This window comes from Cheilinus undulatus, linkage group 2 (assembly GCF_018320785.1).
Source record: "Cheilinus undulatus linkage group 2, ASM1832078v1, whole genome shotgun sequence".
Classification (NCBI taxonomy): Eukaryota; Metazoa; Chordata; class Actinopteri; order Labriformes; family Labridae; genus Cheilinus; species Cheilinus undulatus.
Window position 1 is genome coordinate 35,421,024 of NC_054866.1, and position 21,161 is coordinate 35,442,184.

At 38.9% G+C, this 21,161-nt stretch overlaps 1 protein-coding gene across 1 annotated transcript; it reads left to right on the top strand.

Moving 5' to 3' along the window:
- Nucleotides 1–309: 309 nt before the first annotated feature.
- LOC121519226 (extracellular calcium-sensing receptor-like) lies at nucleotides 310–16,585 on the top strand. The gene is made up of 16 exons (XM_041802070.1): nucleotides 310–768; nucleotides 855–1,144; nucleotides 1,782–2,077; nucleotides 4,021–4,223; nucleotides 4,341–4,562; nucleotides 5,354–5,477; nucleotides 6,140–6,333; nucleotides 10,572–10,724; nucleotides 10,806–11,006; nucleotides 12,894–13,484; nucleotides 13,597–13,727; nucleotides 14,576–14,672; nucleotides 14,839–14,962; nucleotides 15,085–15,557; nucleotides 15,653–15,733; nucleotides 16,096–16,585. Exons 1-16 carry the CDS (start codon nucleotides 475–477, stop codon nucleotides 16,450–16,452), a joined length of 3,831 nt encoding a protein of 1,276 aa, XP_041658004.1. The 5' UTR covers nucleotides 310–474; the 3' UTR covers nucleotides 16,453–16,585.
- The last annotated feature ends 4,576 nt before the right edge of the window (nucleotides 16,586–21,161 follow it).

Here is a 21,161-nt window from a genome sequence, read left to right on the forward strand (position 1 = left end):
AATTGTTGAATTCAGCTTCATCTGGGTATTTAGTTAGTTTAAATTAATTTTGGCAACATTTATCATCATTTGACATTTTCTTATTAAATACAGTACATTTTAAGTGTTGCTAAAATAAATGTGAAATTGATTATTTTCCCCAAAATACAAACTTTAATCAGTACTTTAAATTTTAATTAGGCTATAGAACTAGCCCACTCGGTAATATTTCCTGTCAATTGTATTTTCTTTCTTTTTTAAAAATTATTATCGTTAAATGGGGGGGGGGGGGGGTCTTGCTTGACTCTTGACCCGGATACAAACGTTCGTTGTGTTTTTTTGTTTTGTTTTGTTTTTAGATCTCCGGCGGCTATTACCTAGAATTCTGGACTTGCCTAATAGAATGCCCACATTTCTGTGGTTTCTGTTGTTCTGTTTTCTAGTGTAATTGTACTTTTACCAACTGCAACAGTGACACCGGCATCTGTGTGCAGGATGGATACCCGTGAACTGCGCTTCGCGCGCGCAATGATCTTCGCCATCGAGGAGATCAACAACAGCTCGGAGCTGCTGCCAGGCATCAAACTCGGGTACCAGATCCACGACTCCTGCGGCTCCGTGTCCGTAGCTGCTCACGTGGCATTCCAACTTACCAACGGCCTGGACCCGGTGTTTTACACAGGCGAAAAGTGCTCACAGACCGGCATGGTAATGGGTATCGTTGGAGCGTCTGGGTCTACGCCTTCCATCAGCATGTCACGCGTAATCGGCTCTTACAACATCCCACAAGTACGTATATTAAATGTGAATGAATTTGATGTAAATCACAGCTGTTTTAATGCCGCCCTGTTGGATAATGACGCTGTGTTTGGTAGGTGAGCTACTTCTCCACCTGCGCATGCCTGTCCGATAAACAGCAGTACCCGAATTTCTTCAGAACCATCCCCAGTGACCAGTTCCAGGCTGACGCGCTGGCCAAGCTGGTCAAGCACTTCGGCTGGACGTGGATTGGAGCTGTCAGGTCAGACTCGGACTATGGCAACAACGGCATGGCTGCTTTCTTGAAGGCTGCGCGAAAGGAGGGGATCTGTGTGGAGTACTCTGAATCTTTCTACAGGAGCCACCCACGAAGCAGGATCCAGAGAGTGGCAGAAGTTATCCGCAGGTTTCTACATCACCACGCTTTTCTTCCTTAAAAAAAAAATCAACTGTTGCAAAATGTAGGATTAAATGTTGTAATTCTTGTGGTAACTCTTATTTTCTTCATCATTTTTCTGCTACATGCAGAGGGGGGTGCTAAGGGTGCTTGAACACCTAATTCAGTTTAGTCATTTTGAAGGGTGTGTTTTTGTCTCTATCAAAGTGACTTTGTTATGGTTAAAACAAGCCGGTAGCTGATACCTGACATCACTTGATAACCTCTGACCTGAGGCCAGCTTTGACACACAACGATTTTTACAGGAGAGGGAATTTCTATTGATGCCATTCGTTATAACTTTTATTAAATAACTTCTTTTATGAAAATGACTGAATTGTTTATTGATGACATGTTCAAACATAATTTTAATTTTAAAAATGATCAAAATATATTATGATCAGTTGTTTTCTGATTGATCTGTCCATTAGCTGACTCATTACAACCTCTGCAAGGGCCTGATCACATGTATGCCATTAATGTTACATAAGCACTCAGTAAGACAACAAAAAAAACGGGAGAATCTTTGTATTCATGTGAAGTACCAAGGATGCGTATTAAATCTTTCTTACAAAAATAAAAATGATCTATGTTTTTGTCTCCCCAGGTCGACAGCTGTCGTCGTCGTGGCATTTGTAGCCTCTGGAGACATGACAATCCTTCTTGAGGAGCTGTCTCTCAATCCTCCTCCACCTCGCCAGTGGATAGGTGGTGAGTCCTGGGTAACCGCCCCGGAAATGCTGAGATTCAACTTCTGCATCGGAACCATTGGATTCGGCATCCAGCAGTCCATCATCCCAGGCTTCAGAGACTTCTTACTGGACCTCTCTCCCGCTGAAGTTGCTGCCTCTCCATTGCTTACTGAGTTCTGGGAAGATGCATTCAGCTGCAGGCTGGGTAAAAGTGAGATAATTGTGCAGATCTGAACAAAAGTGAAGAAGTTTGATCCCTGCATTTTTGGTTGTTTTTCTCAGCAGAGCCTCTACTTCATAACATGTAACAATAACAGTTAATGTGGAGGGATTAAGGGTTCTTTTGGACAGTCATTTCATACTCTAAAACTTACAATTTGCAAGAGTAATAGCCCATCTAATGTCAAGGTATGAAAACAAGAATTGTAGTCTAACTTTCATGTAAAAATATGTATGTAGCAGAATTTACTTTTTAAATGACTTGAAGATCTTATTATTTTGTTGAATTAAAATAAAAACCTTATTTTAAGAAGCTTGTTGCGGTGGCAGCAGTTTTAAGAAAGACATTTTTTGCTTGCAATGTCTTGGATAATACTGTCAAAAGCACCTTTTATGTAACCTTGCAAAGCAGATGGATACACCCGTTTCCTTGTTTTTCACTGGTGTATCCATCTTGCAAAGCTCCCATCTGAACTGTTTGGGCCCGGTTAGAAAGTGACGGGACCAATCAGTGGCGAGGGGCAGTACTTTCAGGCACAGCAGACTTGTGACGTAAACAAGCAGCAGCAAGAGCTGGTGCAGTTATGGAGAAAGAGATTAGCGTGGATGTTGCTAAAGTACCAGTTTTATCAGAACTTGACCACATTTCTTTATTAAAAGAAGAACAAAGAACAGCAGTGAGTTGTTTTCTTTTCAAAAACGACAGAAGTCAAGTACTTACATGTCCATAGTCGCCATGTTTCACGTTATTCCTCACTAGCTGTGCACGCGCAGCTGGATAGCAGCTACGTCACGTGTTTTGTTGCTCTGATTGGCCCGTAGAGATGTGACAGACAGAATGTTCATCCAGTCACACTCCAAGTTTTTTCAAATCCTCTGCCTTTTCTCAAACGTTTCCTATTGAAGCTTTCCCAGATCGATATGTGAAACAAATCCATCTGGCGTGTCAGGTTACCTTTTATGTTAAATACAATGAGATATTTTTGACTAGAACTTAGACGAATACACTTGTTAAAATTTGAGCTTTTATGATGCAGATTCAACAGCCCAACAGCCCAGTCCAGGGTGGTAGGGTAGATTGCCTGGTCTGGGCACCTCACCCTGGTTCTGCTTCCCCTGTTCTCTTTCTAAGCTCTCTCCTCAGATTTTTTTTTTTTGTTATTGTTTTTTGGAGGTTTTTTTTTTGTTTTTTTTGGTATCTTCTTGCGGTCTCTCTTTGCCGACGCCGTCATGTGTAATGTTGGCTCCATGGGTAGCTGTGTTTTATTTGTGGAGGGCCATTAGGTGCCATGGATTAATCAGCATTGTCCCACCTGGAGCTTGCATGTAGAGAGCCTGGGCCAATTGAAGGTACCAGTGCTGCTTGGGCTGTTAAGGTCATGTGGTAGAGAAGGTAACATAAGGAACATCTGCCAGTTGGCATGGTGGGCGATAGAAGCTAGCATGGAGGGGGATGGCTCTGGGATGCCACTTACAGGTGTCGTGGGACCAATTGAATGAAACACAGGTGAAGGGAGGTTCTAACTTTTCAAACCTGGTGATGTGCTGGCTTTTAGTTGTCCATCAGTCTACTTGGTTTAAGGCCACTAATAAGAGCATTAATGGGTTAAGGGCGTGTCTATTTCAAATTCAGAATTTAAGCATTTAAAAAAGGTAAAATAGTCTTGGTATTAAAGAAAAAGTTAAACTTTTTGCTTGTCTTTTTACATAGTTCTATTATTTAAGAGAAAAGAACAAAAGGCCTAACACATCCTGAGGCATCAGTTATTTGATTTTGATGAGGCTGTAGAATTTTTCCATCACAGGGCTTTGATTTGTGTCACAAAATTAAGAGTTTTTAAAACAAATTCTACCTTGCAGATAAAAACAAAATCTCAGTGAAAGACTGTTGTCATGGCTAATGGTCATCTCCCTCTGTGTCTGTGTGGTTTCTAGCTCCAGCTGAAGGTGAGAGTGTGTGTGATGGTACTGAAGCCTTGCACACCCTCCAGAGCCCTTACACTGACACATCTCAGCTCCGAGTCACAAACATGGTGTACAAGGCTGTTTATGCCATAGCACACGCTATCCACAACACAATGTGTCAGAGCACAAATACTTCTCAGTGTGACACAATCACCAGGATAGAGACACAACAGGTCAGTTGAAAAAAAAAAAAAAGCAAAACCTCTACAACCTCTTGTAATTTATCATCATAAAATAAGGAAAATTGCGGTATATTTAGCTTCATTTATGTCCCTTGTCTCTCTTCACAGGTTCTCACTCAGCTAAAGAAAGTAAATTTTTCCAGAAATGGTTACCAGGTGTCATTTGATGCTAACGGGGATCCTGTGGCCATGTATGAGCTGGTGAACTGGCAGAGGAGTGCGAGCGGTGGCCTTGAGTTTGTGACAGTAGGACACTACGATGCATCGCTGCAAGTGGGGGAGGAGTTTCAAATCAACAGGGACGTCACCTGGATGGAGGGTAGCACACAAGTAAGCACATGTCCTTCCAGTGCCATTCCCTTGGAAATTTTTTGGATAACCAGTATCTATTTTGGTCATTTTTTTATTCACTTTTGCCCCATTTGTAATTTTAAACATAGACACACACTTTTAATGCCTTCCTAAAATGAATATATCTTGAGGCTCCTTGAAGTAGTTGTAAAGCGTCCTTGGGTTTCTTGAAAGGCGCTATATAAATTCAAGATATTATTATTATTTTTATTATTATTATTATTATTATTGAAGTTCAAGGCTCCAGGCTACTGCCTACCTTTACCTAATGGTAAAATGTCCTATGTATGATGAGTTGTCCATAAAGCCTTTTTTATTTTACCAGTTTTAAATAAAAGGGCAATAAGGGAGAAGTTACTATGATGTAGATTGAGATGAGTACAATCAGAGAGATGTTGGAAGAAGATCAGCACAACTATTGTGTTACATACATATTCATTTATTTTTAAAATGCTCCCAAACTGTAGAAATGTAGGGGGCTTCTTTGTACAGCAAATATATAAAAGGCACTACTTGTAGTCTAATAAGGCTAGTATGTCATTAAATGCAGGACTCCCCTTTAAACCTGAGTGTACAATACCATTATCAAAATTAATAACATTATTTTTCATTAATTCAGTATCTAGATGTATATCTTTTGTAAATATTGCAATTCAGTATCTTTTAGTGTAATACCACTGATATGTGAGTATTCTATTAAGCCAGATGTGAAAAAAAATCAAACCTTTAGTGTGTAAAGCTGAGTGAGGTTGTTTGGATCTCTTCTCCAGGTGCCTGTGTCAATGTGCACTGACAGCTGTCCACCAGGAACTCGTAAAGTCCTTCAGAAAGGAAAGCCTATCTGCTGTTATGATTGCATACCCTGTCCTGATGGAGAGATTAGCAATGACACAGGTATTCTTTTTGTTTTTATCTGATTTTTTTTCTGATGAATAGGGATGTGTCTGATCAATAGAGGTGTGCCATGAGGGTCAGATTTGGGCCCTGTGCTCTCCTCCTTGTATATCAATTAAATTGTTTTTTCTCTGTGGGTTGTTGCGGCCATCATCAAAAACTAGATATGTAGCAGCTTTAACTCTGAAGCCCTTATAAACTGTCTATCACTCCACACTTTTTATATATGGTGATGGATAGAGCACTCATCATTGTGTCCTGTACGAGAAGGTTGGCTGGCCTTCCCTTGAAAAGAGGCTCAGCAGAAATTGGTTTTTATGTATTGTTAAGGCCCTCATTGGAAAACTGCTACCTTACTTCATGTGGATTTAAGCTCTCGCATGACCCGCTCTACTGATTGGTTAGTTCTTAAAGTTCCTCAAGCTTGCACTGAACTCAGTAACACTGCATTTTCCTTTGATGCCCTCCAACAAATTAAGGATTGAAGTTCTGCCCTCTCTTGCAGAGTTTAAGACCTTGATTTCTGGTCATTTTGTTTCCAGTTGTAACTCTTTTGATTGATTTTTACTGTTTTTTAATCAGTTGTTTGAAATGAAATGAAAGCATGTCTGTAACATCAAAATACATGACCTTTAAAAGCCATTTCTGATCTGCTCTATCAGATTCCTCCGATTGTTTCCCTTGTCCGATGGAGTTTTGGCCTAACACAGAGAGAGACACTTGTCTCCCCAAGCCTGTGGAGTTTCTCTCCTTCAACGAGGTCTTGGGTATCATCCTGGCTGCGTTCTCAGTCGGTGGAGCCTGTCTTGCCATTGTAACAGCAGCTGTGTTCCTTCGTCACAGAAAAACTCCAATTGTAAGAGCCAATAACTCTGAACTGAGCTTCCTGCTGCTTTTCTTCCTGACTCTGTGCTTCTTATGCTCATTAACGTTCATCGGGGCGCCTTCTGAGTGGTCCTGCATGCTGAGACACACGGCATTTGGCATCACCTTCGTGCTCTGCATCTCTTGTGTTCTTTGTAAAACCATAGTGGTGTTAATCGCCTTCAGAGCTACTTTACCAGGAAGTAATGTAATGAAATGGTTTGGCCCTCCACAGCAACGAATGACTGTGGGGTTTTTCACTTTTATTCAGGTATTAATTTGCATTATTTGGTTGAGTCTTAGCCCTCCATTCCCCATGAAAAACCTTACTACTTACAAAGAGAGAGTCATCCTGGAGTGTGCCTTGGGCTCAGCCATAGGATTTTGGGCTGTGCTTGGCTACATAGGCATACTGGCCATCTTCTGCTTCGTGTTAGCGGTCCCAGCCCGGAAACTACCCGGTAATTTTAATGAAGCCAAGCTGATCACCTTCAGCATGCTGATATTCTGTGCAGTCTGGATCACTTTTATCCCAGCATATGTCAGCTCTCCTGGGAAATTCACAGTGGCTGTGGAGATCTTTGCAATTCTGGCCTCCAGTTTTGGACTCATTCTGTGTATATTTGCTCCAAAGTGTTTTATTATATTATTCAAGCCAGAGAAGAACACCAAGAAACATCTAATGAAAAAAAATCAGCCATAGTCAAGATGGCAGCTTATGATACCAAGGAAATTCAACTTAGTCCTTTTTTATGTTGATTGAAATATCATTTTGTAAAGGAGCCATTTTTTATTTTGACGCTGTTTTATTTAATATAATTGTATAAAATATAACAAATAATGAATAAAGTTGTGAAAGAAATATAGATATCCTCATCTGCCAAGGGCTTTCTTAAGTTACCATAAATAATATATGTTTAAATAATTTAACTGCAGTCTATACAGTGAAAATAAATGTTTGTTGCACAAGACATGCTAAAAATACCCCTCTTCCCTGTGTAAGATTAAGAAAGGTCAAGATTAGAGTCAGAAGGACAATATCAATAAAGAACCACCCACAAGCAAAAAGGTCTACAAACCAGAAAGCTCCTGTTAAAATGTTTAGTTCGCAACAAGCGAGCCATCATGCACTTCCCCACACTTAAAAATGTATAAGTGGGTTGCCACCTTACTTATGTATACTCATACATGTCACCTAACACAGCTGAAGTCCATCATTTCTAATAAGGCACTGGTAAATAAGAATAAACAATGATTGACATCGTGTGAAAATATAACAACACGCTAGATAGACTGTTTCATATATCCATTGTAGGATATGTTTCATATTCATCTGGGAAAACTTGCATACAAAGTTTTTGGGAAGAGCAAGACTTTAATAAATAATTCTTGGGTATTGGACGAATGTTCTGTCTGTAATATTTATTACGAGCCAATTGGCGCAACACAATAAAATAAGATAGTAAGCATGTGCAGCTCTTGCTATAACCTGAGCTTGGCAAGCATTGGTCACCACTGCTGTTTTTTATAAAAATTGGAGCTTGCTTGTGGATAAAACTCATGCTGAGGTCTGCAGCTATACTTCGGCTATATCCAAGCTAATTGCTACACCACCATACTAGCATACAGCCCAGCGCAGTTCAGCGCAGCAGCCATTGCTCTCAGCTTCCAGTACAGCAAAACCATACATGTAACAACTGCAAACTCATGTAGAGGCAGGTTGGGAGAAGAGCAAAAACATCAGCTACTTTCACACTGCCTCTCTTTTCTGTGTCTGTTACGCCTTTGTTCCGCAACGCCGTTCTGTATGAAAGTGACTGTTCTGCAATGGTAGGGTTGATCTCGCCCCACCTCTGATCCAGATCAGGAGGTAGTATCAGAGCCATAATAGACTTTTCCGCAACGAGTCTGAAAGGACGTCACGGCATTCTGCAACGGCAAGTGTGCGCTGCTGTCTCCATAAACGGGAGATTTAAAAACCAGCATGGTTTGATCGAGCGGCATTTCAACAGGGGGATAAAACAAAGGATAATGTGGCTTGTTTCAGCACACATTTTCTGAAAGGTGGAGGGGGGGGGTTCTGATTCTTGGTGGGATTATGGACAGGCCAGGCACACATATTTTTGCTAGAAAAGCCTGAAAAGTGTATTTTGCATAATATGTGACCTTTAAGGTCTGTTCTTAGGCTGGGCAAAATCATTTCAGATTGAAGCTTTGCAAGATGGATTTGCCTGATAACAGGCATGGGATCTGGCCAATACATCTGCTTTGCAAGGTTTATAAAAATAAATCACTCTTAGAAATTTCCCCTGAGGAGCACATACACAACACGCACAGCTAGTGCTTATGTGTGTTATACCTATTCACTCAAATTGGTGTTGGACTCAGGTGCAATGAGCCACATCTACAGTTGTATGGGTAAATAAAAACAATAACACAATCAACATATAAACAGAGATGTTATCTATATCACTGGTTTTTAACCTTTTTTTGCCCAAGGCACACACAGGTAAAGCTAGAATCTCAAGGCACATTATATCTATGTTTATAAAAAATAGCCTCTTCAAAACATGCTGCACTAATGTTTTTGTGTAGCTGTAATAATGTAAGATAGTAGAATAATCCTCAAACAATATTTAGGCCCATTACACATAGCAGTAACATGATAAAAAATCTTCAAGATCAGAAAGAAAAGGACATCATTATGCTATTATAGAAATCATAAAGCTGTTAGAAAAACCATTAAAATTTTGATTGAAGGACAGGTACAAAGTAGTCTTAACCATTTTAAACTCATAAATTTTCTTTGTACCTGTGGACATCTGTCTTAATTTTCTGATAATACTAAGTCAAAACCACACAATCACTACTTAATTATCTCCCTTCTGTGTCTTACATAAAATATAAATAAAATTATAACAACTAAGGAAACAGATGTTTTATTTTTCTTCATTTTATCACCCCGGTCAGATAATACACGTGTCTTTCCATGTGTGAGGCATCTTGTCCTCTTGTGTGCTTTCTGCTTTTCATTCTGATTGGTTCATTTGTTGATGAGTCATGTGACCTCTGAAATTAGGCAAACTTCATCAGCCTTTTTTAGGGAGCACGTTGGAGAGCAATCCTCTCCAGTAGCACACAGAATAGTCTTTATGGGGTCAGTATGGGTGCTGCATTCAACCCTTGTTGGGGCTTCTCCCTTACTGTTTCTATGGGTGTCATTTGCTCATCTGTTTTTGGTATTCTCTGATGTTTCTAGAAATGTGAATGATTTGAGAAGAAGTTTGGTGAGGGAAGGAGACACTGTTGATTTAAGCTCATCTAAATGCGTGAAACTGAGCGGCAGTGAACTGCCAGCCCTGCAGTCTGAGGGGGATGTTGTGATCGGAGGGTTTTTCCCTCTGCATTTTGTGGCTCCTGAGCCGTTACACAGCTACCAAAGCAAACCTCAGCTCACGCCTTGCAGCGGGTGAGAATACTCTTTATGTCATGTTGAGTCTTAGATTAGAAAATAGGAAGAGTTTTGTTAAATTTCTTCTTTATATAATCCTCTGGGATAGTGTTTTTGTCTGTGTCATGATGAATTACAAAACTGCATTATGCATTATGTAATTATGTAATTGTCTTCAGCTTTGACCACAGAGCGTTCCGCTGGATGATGACAATGGTGTTTGCTGTGGAGGAAATTAACCGTGATCCAAGCTTGTTGCCAGGAATTAAACTAGGCTACAGGATCCTGGACAGCTGTGACCATGTCCACACCAGCCTGCAAGCTCTTTTCTCATTAGTCAGCCACACCAAAGAAGTGCTCAGTGGTATTGGGAAAGAGGGGGTACAGATGGGAGAAAAAACAAGACAGAAAATAATGCCAACCACAAAGGAGACAGGAGGCACTGGAGTCAGCATGACAGTGCCCCACAGGCTTGAAAACAGAAAGCAAAATGTGACGGATGAGAGAAAGGATAGTGCAAAATCTGAAACTCTGTGTCTGTCTGATTCTCCTGTTCCTGTTGTGATTGGTCTTGCTTCCTCTTCCCCTTCAAGAGCTGTGGCTCAGACTCTTGGCCCTTTTAATATCCCGCTGGTATGAGAGGCCTAAAAAGATAAACTATGCACAATGTTCTTGATTCACTTACAATTTTTAGCAATCAATCACAAATGATATTTGAAAAGTTTAAGAAACATTTAGGAGCTCTGTCTAATCTCAAAGTTCATGTGATGTCTTTACAGGTGAGTTATTTTGCGACATGCACATGTCTCACTGACAAACACATGTACCCATCATTCTTGCGGACCGTGCCGAATGATCTCTTCCAAGTTCGAGGTCTAGTCCAGCTGGTCACCTTCCTTGGCTGGTTCTGGGTGGGCACATTAGGGACAACGGTGAGGTGAAGACTGTCTAATAATCAAACATTCATCAGTTAAAAAATTGCATCATTAACAAGTCTTCTCTCTATGTGCCAGGATGACTACAGTCAGTATGGTATCCAAGCATTTTCTAATCAGTTTAAACAACAAGGAGGTTGTTTGTCATTCCATCTGAATATCCCTAAATCACCCACTGTGGCTGAGATTCATGAGCTAGCAGACAAGCTGCAGAGCTCAACCGCACGGGTAGTGGTGGTCTTTGCAACTGAGGGACAGCTGGTGGATCTGTTCTTAGAGGTGAGCACATTGAATTAAATGGTTCTCAGCTGGTGGATCACAGAGCTGTTTTGACTGCAAATATGTGAAAAATGTAGCAGATGAATAGGATCTCAGAAGATCAGAGATGTAAGAATGAGCCTGCAGAGCTCCAAAAGACCTCAAAGTGGATTCTAAAATTGACTGATAGTCAATAAAGGGAAAATAAAACCAGAGTAATATTTGCTTTTCTCTATAGTTCCACTTAAAAGCTTTGCAGCTGCATGCTGAACTGTCTGAAGGTGGCTTAGAGCAGTTCCATAAAACGCACTAAAAATATGCGACAAGCTAGAATAGATGAGGTGAAAGCATGAATTATTATTGAATTCAGGCTTTTGTTGTTTTTCTAAAAACCTCAATGTATGTATCTCATCATCTTGGACTAGCAAAGTTAGTTCTACTATGATGGTGTGGTTGTTTATTGAGAAACTGCAAACAACAAAACCAAAACAAAATTAAATGTTATTGCCAGAACAGACAAAAATAAAATGTGTGCATGTCCTCCCAGGGCTTCTGCTGCAATGTTGCACTTTTCAACATGTTTGATTGTCCTCTCTCTTTGATCAATGATGTCTCATTCCATCTTAGGTCAGAACCAAAATAATCTTATTTTAAAATGTTAAATGAGCATTTACTGAAATGCAGGTAATGATTTCTCATTGAGGTAGCAGTAGTGGATGCTAAGTATGGTGGACCTGAAGGCCAATTGCAAAAACATCTTCTTTAAACAACAACAACAACAAAAAAAAAAAAACCCTGACAAATAAACAAATAAATAAATAAAAACATATGAAAAGAAATGTTAAAATAACATACAAAGCACTGAAATATTTTTTAAATAAGAAAATATTCTACAAATTATAAAATCATCTAATCACTTGCAAAAGCATCTTGAAATACATTTCATGGAGTACATAAGTATGCTTTGAAAGGTAGAAAAAATATTTTTCAAAACTTGAGAATATAAAAATAAACAATAAAAAAGGGAAAAAAATGAACAAAAAGGTTTTTGGAACAAAACATTTTGTGCAACACCATTTTTGGGGTTGAGTATAACATAATCTCAGAAAGTACAAAAATGTTCAAAAACATTTCGTGAAACACAGAAGACATTTCTTCAAATGCAAAAACATTTCATCAAATAGAAAAAAAGTTGAAATGAGAATATATTATTAAACATTCAAAAAAATCAATGAAGACCAAAATGTCAATGAAATGTCAAAAAATAGACTTTTCATTAAATACAAAAAATCATGAAACATAAAACCATTTCATGAAATGCAAAAAAATAAAAAGATAAAATACAAAACATTTTGCAAAACGCATTTCACACACTTTTTTGGGTCAAAAATAAAAGTACAAAACCGTTTAATTAAATACAAAATCACTTAATGAAATGCAATAAAAGTTTATTCAAACATAATGTTTAATCAAATACTGAAAACTAAATGTTGAAATGAGAACGCATATCATGAAACAAACAAAAAAATCATAAAGCCCCTAAAAATTTGTGAAATGTTGAAATGTCACATAAAACACTTTTCACTAAAACAAAGGCAAAAACACCCAACAAATCACAAAAAAACAAAAACATTAGATGAAATAAAAGAAAAAAATGTGAAATTCAAAACCATTTAATGAAACAACAAATATTTTCTGAAATGTTTTTGCTTTTCATTAGTAATTCTGTTCTAAGTTCTAAGTTCTTAGTGTTCTAAGTGTAGAGAAATGTTTTGTTCGCCTTTAGTGAGACTGTTTTGCCGTTGACCTTCAGGGCCTCCGTACCTCAGACTAGCCTAGCTGAGATCCACTAACATAAGGAATAGATAAGTGTTTGATTTTACATCTTTGATTCTCTTCTATTTCCAGCTGGCTGAGAGAAACGTGACAGGGCTCCAGTGGGTCGCTAGTGAAGCCTGGGTGACCGCTACCCTACTAACCTCCTTACGTTTCCACTCGGTCCTGGAGGGCACGCTAGGTTTCTCCTTCCCTGGAGTCAGGATCCCTGGTTTGGAGGAATTTCTGCTGAATGTTCGCCCGTCTTCTAAGCCTGGGATGGAGTTGATTAACATTTCCTGGGAAGAGCTGTTTGACTGTACGATGGGGGTCAGAGGTGACACATCCAAGGATGCTGCTACAGATGCTAACTTTGTGGGACAGCACAACTCTCGTAACATATCTGGGTCACTGGTTGGAGAAATTGTTGGAAACATAAGAACATTTAAAGAATCCCTTGATAAAACGTATAACGGTGTGGCTGAAAGGCCTGTATGTAATGGTTCAGAGGGTCTGAGGTACACAGAGAGCAGTTACACTGATGTTTCTCAGGTCAGAATATCTTACAATGTTTATAAAGCTGTGTATGCTATCGCCCATGCTCTGCACACTTTACTGAACTGTGATTCTATGGATAAAAACAAGGGAATATGTGAGAAACACAAATTCTTCACTTCAAAGCAGGTATGATAGACAACTATATGTTTACTTGTGATCATGCACAATTCCCTTTATTTGAATGTTATGCACTGTTGCTTTTATTTGATATTTTCTCCGTTGGTCTTCTTTCAAACAGTTGCTGCACCATCTGCAGACGGTAAATTTCACCAACCAGTTTGGAGAAAAAGTACATTTTGACTCTAGTGGAGAGCCAGTTCCTCTCTATGACATCATAAACTGGCAGAGGGATAGCACGGGGGAAATTAGGTGGAGTATTGTATTTCTTTTCTTTTTAAACATTTGTTTTTAGACTTTTTGGTCCGTTATCCTTTATGCTCTATAAGGAAGACACAGAGATGAGAGCACAGGGGACGACATGCAGGAAAGGAGTAACAAGTTGACTTGAACCTGGGTCATCCACATACACGGGATGCAACCTAACTGCTAGGCAACAATATTTAAGGTAAAATAAGTGATCTCATAAATATTCACTCCCTTTAAAGTGACTGACCTAATTCAACAGAGGTCCAGCCAACTGGTACTAGTAGTCTTACAGTTAGTGAAATGGGATCTACTGAGTGCAGTGAATGTGTCTCAAGTGATTGTAGTATAAAGACGCCTGTGTCTGGAAGGTCCAGTCACTGGTTTAACAGTATTCATGGCTACCATTACACCATGAAGATAAAGAAAAGGTTATTGAAAAATATAAGTCAGGAAGTAGATTAAAAAAATTCCAAGGCACTGAACATCCCCTGGAGTTCAGTTAAAGCCATCATCAAATCTGCCTGGATCAGCCGTCCTCACAAACTGATTGACCGTGCAACTTGTACTTGTACTTTTTTGTAAATACATTAAAAAAAAAAAGCCAAATTATATTGACCACGATTGACTTACCAAATTACAAAAGGGTAAAACATCCAAGGGTTGAATATTTTTTATAGGAACTGTATCTGTACCCTGGAGTAATCTACTGAAGACACAATAAAATGTCAAATATAAATAACAGTGATATGCAAAGCATTCTATATGATATTTAAACATTCAGACAGGGCACAGTGTTAACATATTGTGCTTGTCTTTGTGAGCTGATGGTAAGATTTCTGTGCTTTGGTTAGATTTGTCAAGGTGGGGAGCTATGATGGTTCAGCTCCTTTGAGACAACAATTGCAGCTTGTGCGGAGCGCCATTGTATGGACAAAGGGACAGTCACAAGTAAGTTAGATAAACTTCATGTGTGTTCATGTGAAATTTGACCTTGGATGCAGGATTGAAATGCTCGTTATTTTTCCTCTAGCAAAGAAGTGTTTGTTCAGCTAAGCTTCTTTTTGACATGGAAGCAATTCTTGGTGTTTAAAGTGTACATTTTTTGACTCTTCAGGTGCCGATATCTCAGTGTAGTGTGCCTTGCTCCCCTGGCAGCAGGCAGGCCAGACGTCCAGGAGAACCCCACTGCTGCTTTGATTGTCTGCCATGTGCAGATGGAGAGTTCAGCAACCAGACTGGTACTGAATTAATTTTTTTCATGTATTTCTAACAGTTTTAGGCCGTTGATATCACACAAATGCTGTATAATGAAGAGTTGTTAAAATATCCTGTTCTTTGTGTCAACTTTCTGCTCCTAAAGGTTCCACTGAGTGCACTAAATGTCCAGAGTACTACTGGTCAGACAAAGACAAAGTGAAATGTGTGGCTGGGGTTGAAGAATTTCTGTCTTTTTATGACACCATGGGCATCACCCTGGTCACACTCACACTCCTGGGTTTTGTCTTGACCTGCGTCATCACAACTGTCTTTCACCGTTTCCGTTTCACACCTATTGTCAAAGCCAACAACTCAGAGATAAGTTTCCTGCTCCTCCTGTCACTCAAGCTCTGCTTCTTGTGTTCCCTGGTTTTCATTGGCCAGCCGTCAGTGTGGACATGCAGGCTGCGACAGGCAGCCTTTGGCATCAGCTTTGTCCTCTGTTTGTCCTGCCTCCTTGTTAAGACCATTGTGGTTCTCTTTGCCTTCTGGGCTAAGGTACCTGGTTCTAGGGCTCTGAAGCTGTTTGGCCCCTCCCAACAGAGAACTCTGATTCTCTGCACCACAATTCCTCAGGTTTGTGGGCCGGAGAATTTCTTCAACCTCCAGCATCCACTTGTGATTATGTTGGGTTTTTTTTTTTAAAAGCTCGTCTTCTCTCTTGTTAGCAGGTTTGTCTCTGTGTTGGCTGGCTCTTGTGTGCACCCCCTTTCCCATTCAGGAACCCAACATACCAAGCTTCAACTGGAAAAGTGAGAAAAGTGATTTGATTTTTCCATTGGTGGTCACCAATGTCAGAAATATTAAGAAGAGTGTGACAACCACTCACACACTCTCTTTGTTATTATTACGTTTTGTAGTTGGATTCTGCAGGGCAGGTTTTTGACTCACCCTTTTGGTATCCTGACCCTTACCTTAACCCTTACCCTGACTCCAAGTGTGTATTTTAGTGTATATTTCTGTTCTGAGATATACAGTGTCTCAGATAAATGGCCTGTGAGTGGCTGTTGGAGCTAAATGGTCTGCAGCCTGACCGTCTTAGAAATATCTCATTTTGACTGTAGTGACCAGCACTGTACTTTTCAGGATGTTTAATGATTTACTGTCCCCTCAGATTGTTGTGGAGTGTAAGGAGCCGTGGCCTCCAGGGTTTTATTTGGTCCTCAGCTACATCGGATTACTAGCCTTCCTCTGCCTCCTCTTAGCATACCTCGGAAGGAAGCTGCCTGATACCTTCAACGAAGCTAAACTCATCACCTTCAGCATGCTTATCTTCTGGGCTGTGTGGATCTCTTTCATCCCAGCTTATGTCAGCTCTCCAGGGAAGTTTACTGTAGCGGTGGAAGTATTTGCTATATTAGCTTCCAGTTTTGGACTGTTGGTGTGTATTTTTGTGCCTAAATGTTACATAATTTTACTGATGCCAGAGAAGAACACCAAGAGAGGTTTATCAGGAAAATATCTCAGATGAACTTGACATTTACATAGTAGATGGTCATTTTAAGCACCCAGTAAATATGCCTTTTTATGTTGGATGAAGAAAATACTTTTAAATTTCCAATACTGAATGCAAATATAACAAAATAAGTTTCACATTCAAAAACATGTTGCTGTATTATAATTCCAGTAGTAGTTTTTAGTAGTCCTGAATGAAGAACATTAGTGATGAAAATTGTTGGGTACTGCTTTGTTTCATTGTATAGTTTCCTCTTAATAAAACTAGTGAGAACTATTTTTTACTTTACAAAAATGTGTTCTGGCTTCTTTGTACAGGCAACAGATATTTTAAACAGAAAATGAAAAATTCAAATTCCCTGCAGTTGAAAGCCTACTTAAAATAGATTTGTATTTCTGTTTTCCAGAGACCTTGATTATTTAAGAATAGAAACACCGAGCAGAAGTATGAAGGCTCGCCCTAGTGACTCATTTAAACCACTACATTAGAAAAAGAAGGTAAATTACTGGCTTTGATAAACTCCAAATTCTACTTTTGATGGGGCCTAGACTGGTGACAGATTTGAACTTTAACCATTGAAGCTCATTAAATACTTCATAACATCTGCAGGTTCCTGTGAAGAGGTCTTTTTTCCTCCAAGGAAAAGTGGAAGCTCAGTGGACCTATAATTGATGTTGCCTTGAAATTCGTGCATTTCAAACTTAGTCTCCAGGAAATGCATGAGATTATATATCCACAAATCTCCCAAAGGTTCTGTTTCTGCACAAAACACAGCACTGGATCAGTTTTTGAGCATATGATTTGTGTGTTAGCCAGTTGGTCAGTTGTTGGGGGTCTTCAGTCAATCAGTCAGAAATGGTGCCAGTCTTTAAGAGAGGTATGGTGGAGACATTTTGATGATGGCCCACAGGGACTTGTTGAGGCCAAATGTGATTAAAAGTTCCTCTCAAAGTTCTAAATTTATTGGAAATGTCCTTTTCCAAAATCCACAAAAAATCCTAAAATTTCAAAGAAATAACCAAAAATTACTGTGAAAAATTTTAACACATTTTTAAAGCATCCCATAACGTACCCCACATCTGCTCAAATATTCCCAGAATGTTAGACTGAAACTTTGTCATAAACTTGCAGAATTACAATAAAAATCCCCGAAAGTTCCTTGTAAGTTCCCCAATTTCAAAGAAAAGTCCACCTAAAATTATTTAGCAAATTACCCAAACTTTGAAAACAGACAACAAAACAGATTCCCTGAAATCCCCACGAAAATTCCTGAAAATTTTGAACTCCAAAAGTGATTTCATGTTGTAGGAAAGCTAACATGTAAGGACATGTACGTAAGGATTTAGAAGGAAAGGGGGAGTAAAGGGGAGCTAAAATGTAAATGTGTTGGTCCCTGGTCTCCTGATACCTGCTTGTACACTTTCATCCATCCAACTACTGTGACATCTGAGGCTCAAATATTAGACACCTGTAAGCTTGTCCAAAGCAGCTCATGTTAGCGCTCTAATATTTCAACCGTATTTCCCTCTTATTTTAAGTATTAAATCCTGCGAAAATATAAGGCTACCAAAAATTCTTTTATTTGGTTTGACTAAGCTCTCGTGTCATTATTGATCGATGTTACTGTTTGTTTTTAATGACCACTAGATGTCGCCAGCATCAGAGTCTGCCTGTCTCCCATACCATAAAGAAAACGCAGGAAGGGAGGGGCGGAGAGCCAACGGCGTGCGTATGAGTGCACGCAGTTAGCATAAAGACGTTATGATAAAACTTTGCTATCCTTGTTAAAAAACAATAGTAAAGTTAACCACGATAGTATTAAGGTTTCTGGAATTGTGTTGTTTACTACGGGATTAAGGAGCACCGCCTTTTGACGTGCTTTCATGTCTTTTCATCGGTGAGATTTTCTGTGTTTGACTGCTAGCTTAAATCTGCGTTACCAGTGCTAATTTCCTAACCATATATGGAAGGGGGACATAACAAAAGCTGTTGTCTCAATACTGAGTATAACGTTTGATATTCAGAGTTTTAAATGTGAAATACTGTTATTTGATATGATATTGCTATGTGAATTTTCAGACAGGTTCATGTTCTAGTTGCTTGTCATTATAAACGGCATACAACAACAAAACATAAGAAGACAAACTGTATTTTTCAACTATATTGAAAACAACTGAAGCAAACATGGACATTACGTGAAGTAATATAACACAGAATGCGGGCTGACATATTTTTTTTGTTAGGTTTACAAGGGACAACTGCCAGGAGGGAGGCTTGGACTTACCCTACTCCAGGAATCTACACCTCCTGTTTCTTTACAGGGATTCAAGGTAAGATAACAGAACCAACAATGTATGAATGCCCAAAGTCAATAACTAAACAAGGGTAACTTGGCTAGATAAATACTGAACCGAATTTACACAATTTTAGGGAACAGTGACCACAAGGGAAAAAATAAGAGTGGAAGTTATATTTTATTTTCTTATTTTTTGGTATTTAGATGAACAGCTCTGTGCAAATAGAGAGGATATACATTGCCTTCAGTACCAAGAATACTCATTCATAATATTATTAAGGTGAAGTAAAACTCTATTCTCACCACCATGTTATACAATTAAAGATTGCAAGCCACCATCAGTATTTTTCTTCACATTAAGTGAAATTTAAAACCTGTATTTGTTTGGTGCATGTATAAAAATTAAATCAATCAAAAGACTACCAAGCTTCAGTTTCCATACAAATGATTCATTTAATTGGAAATAAACTAAAGAAACTTATAGGTATGACTTTAAGTTTTTTGTTTTGTTTTGTTTATTTAAATATCTACTATTGTCTTATCCTGTGTAACAGCTGTAGGTCATATTAGTTATCTTTAACATAAATTAGTTAACATTTTCTTATTGCTTCTTGCATCTCTGGGAGGGCAGAATAGGGAATGGGACTTGGTCTTTGAGTTTCTCCACTCTATGTATCAAATATTATCAGAATATTAGTTAAACATGTATTTTGTGTTCACAGATGGTTTATTTATATTTCTTCTCCCTCAGTGTTATGTGTTAAGCAGTCACCCGTTTAGAAGTGACTAAGGATTAGACAGTCTAACATACTATCTGGCAGATACCAAATTGATAATTTGGTAAGCCCTCTTGGAAAATACCCTTTTGGGCCTTATAAATTGTGTAATTTGCCTTTCAACACATTCACAGTATTTTTTTTTTTGTACCATACAGGTTCATCTCAAAAAATTTGAATATCATTAATAAGTTAAATATTTTTTGTCACTCATTTCAGAAAGTGAACCACGTATATTAGACTCATTACAGATAGAGTGAGATATTTCAAGCTTTTATTTCTTGAAATGTTGATGATTATGGCTTACAGATATTGAAAACCCAAAATTCAGTGTCTCAGAAAATTAGAATATTACATAAGATCAATTAAAAAAAGATATTTTAAACAGAAATGTCGGGCTTCTGAAAAGTATGTTCATTTCTATCCGCTCAGTACTCGGTTGGGCCTCCTTTTGCATGCATTACTGCATCAATGCGGTGTGACATGGAGGCGATCAGCCTGTGGCACTGCTCAGGTGTAATGGAAGCCCAGGTTGCTTTGATAGCTGGGTTCAGGTCTTCGGCATTGTTGGGTCTGGTGTCTCTCATCTTCCTCTTGACAGTACCCCATAGATTCTCTATGGGGTTCAGGTCAGGTGAGTTTGCTGGCCAATCAAGCACAGTAACACCCAGGAACACCATGGTCATTGAACCAGCTTTTGGTACCTTTGGCAGTGTGGGCAGGTGCCAAGTCCTGCTGGAAAAATGAAATCAGCATCTCTGTAAAGCTTGTCAGCAGAAGGAAGCATGAAGTGCTCAAAAATGTCCTGGTAGATGGCTGCGTTGACTGTGGACTTCAGAAAACACAGTGGACCAACACCAGGCTTGAAATATTTCACTCTATCTGTAATGAGTCTATCTAATATATGGGTTTCACTTTCTGAAATGAGTGACAAAAAATATTGAACTTTTTCTTGATATTCTAATTTTTTGAGCTATTCCTGTAGTCCAGATTTGAGACTGGAGCTATGATACTTTGTTCACTGCAATGGTCCACAGTTTCCTGGATCAGTAAAACTGAAGTGCTGACTCAAAATAGCAAGATATCTATTTCTATCCCTGAGACCCTTGTGAAAAGAAGCAGTCCTTTCATCGTGAAGTTTGTCTTTATAGAGAACTGTTCAGTCTTTACCGGAAACATAAAAGGCCCTGTCATATGCCTGTTGCAGTGTTTTGGTGCGCTGCAAAGGTAGCTTTCCTGTTTTCTGACTGCATTTTTGATGTGTGCCTAGAAGGAAGATGTCATGGATATTCTTTTATTTTGAAGGATATATCTCTATCTCTTTGTTCCATCGTATCTTTTGTTCAATCACAAGCTCAACTACCCCATTTTCATTCAGTTTTTTCATTATGATTGAAAAATTCAAGAAATTTTGGTAGCAATTTTTCGTTTAGGAGGTGGTAGGTCCTGACATAGTTGAGAATCATTGGTTGAGAGGCTAAAGTACAGTGATGGACACATATCAGCGGAGCTCCAAAGGGTGTACAAAAGCAGCTTTTAAACAGTTTAATGTCAGTGCTTTTGCTGATATATTCAAATGAAGCTTTAAAGGGGCAAATGACAGGGAGTGAGAGCTTTTGTTTCTGTTAACAGGCTCTTTTTCATGCATGCTT

Bases quoted from the DNA above. Each gene is read 5' to 3' on its own strand.
- LOC121519226 (XM_041802070.1), top strand. From the start codon at position 475: ATGGATACCCGTGAACTGCGCTTCGCGCGCGCAATGATCTTCGCCATC. The intron at 15,558-15,652 runs GTTTGTGGGCCG...TCTTGTTAGCAG, and splicing joins TCTGCACCACAATTCCTCAG to GTTTGTCTCTGTGTTGGCTG. The intron at 15,734-16,095 runs GTGAGAAAAGTG...CTGTCCCCTCAG, and splicing joins ACCAAGCTTCAACTGGAAAA to ATTGTTGTGGAGTGTAAGGA.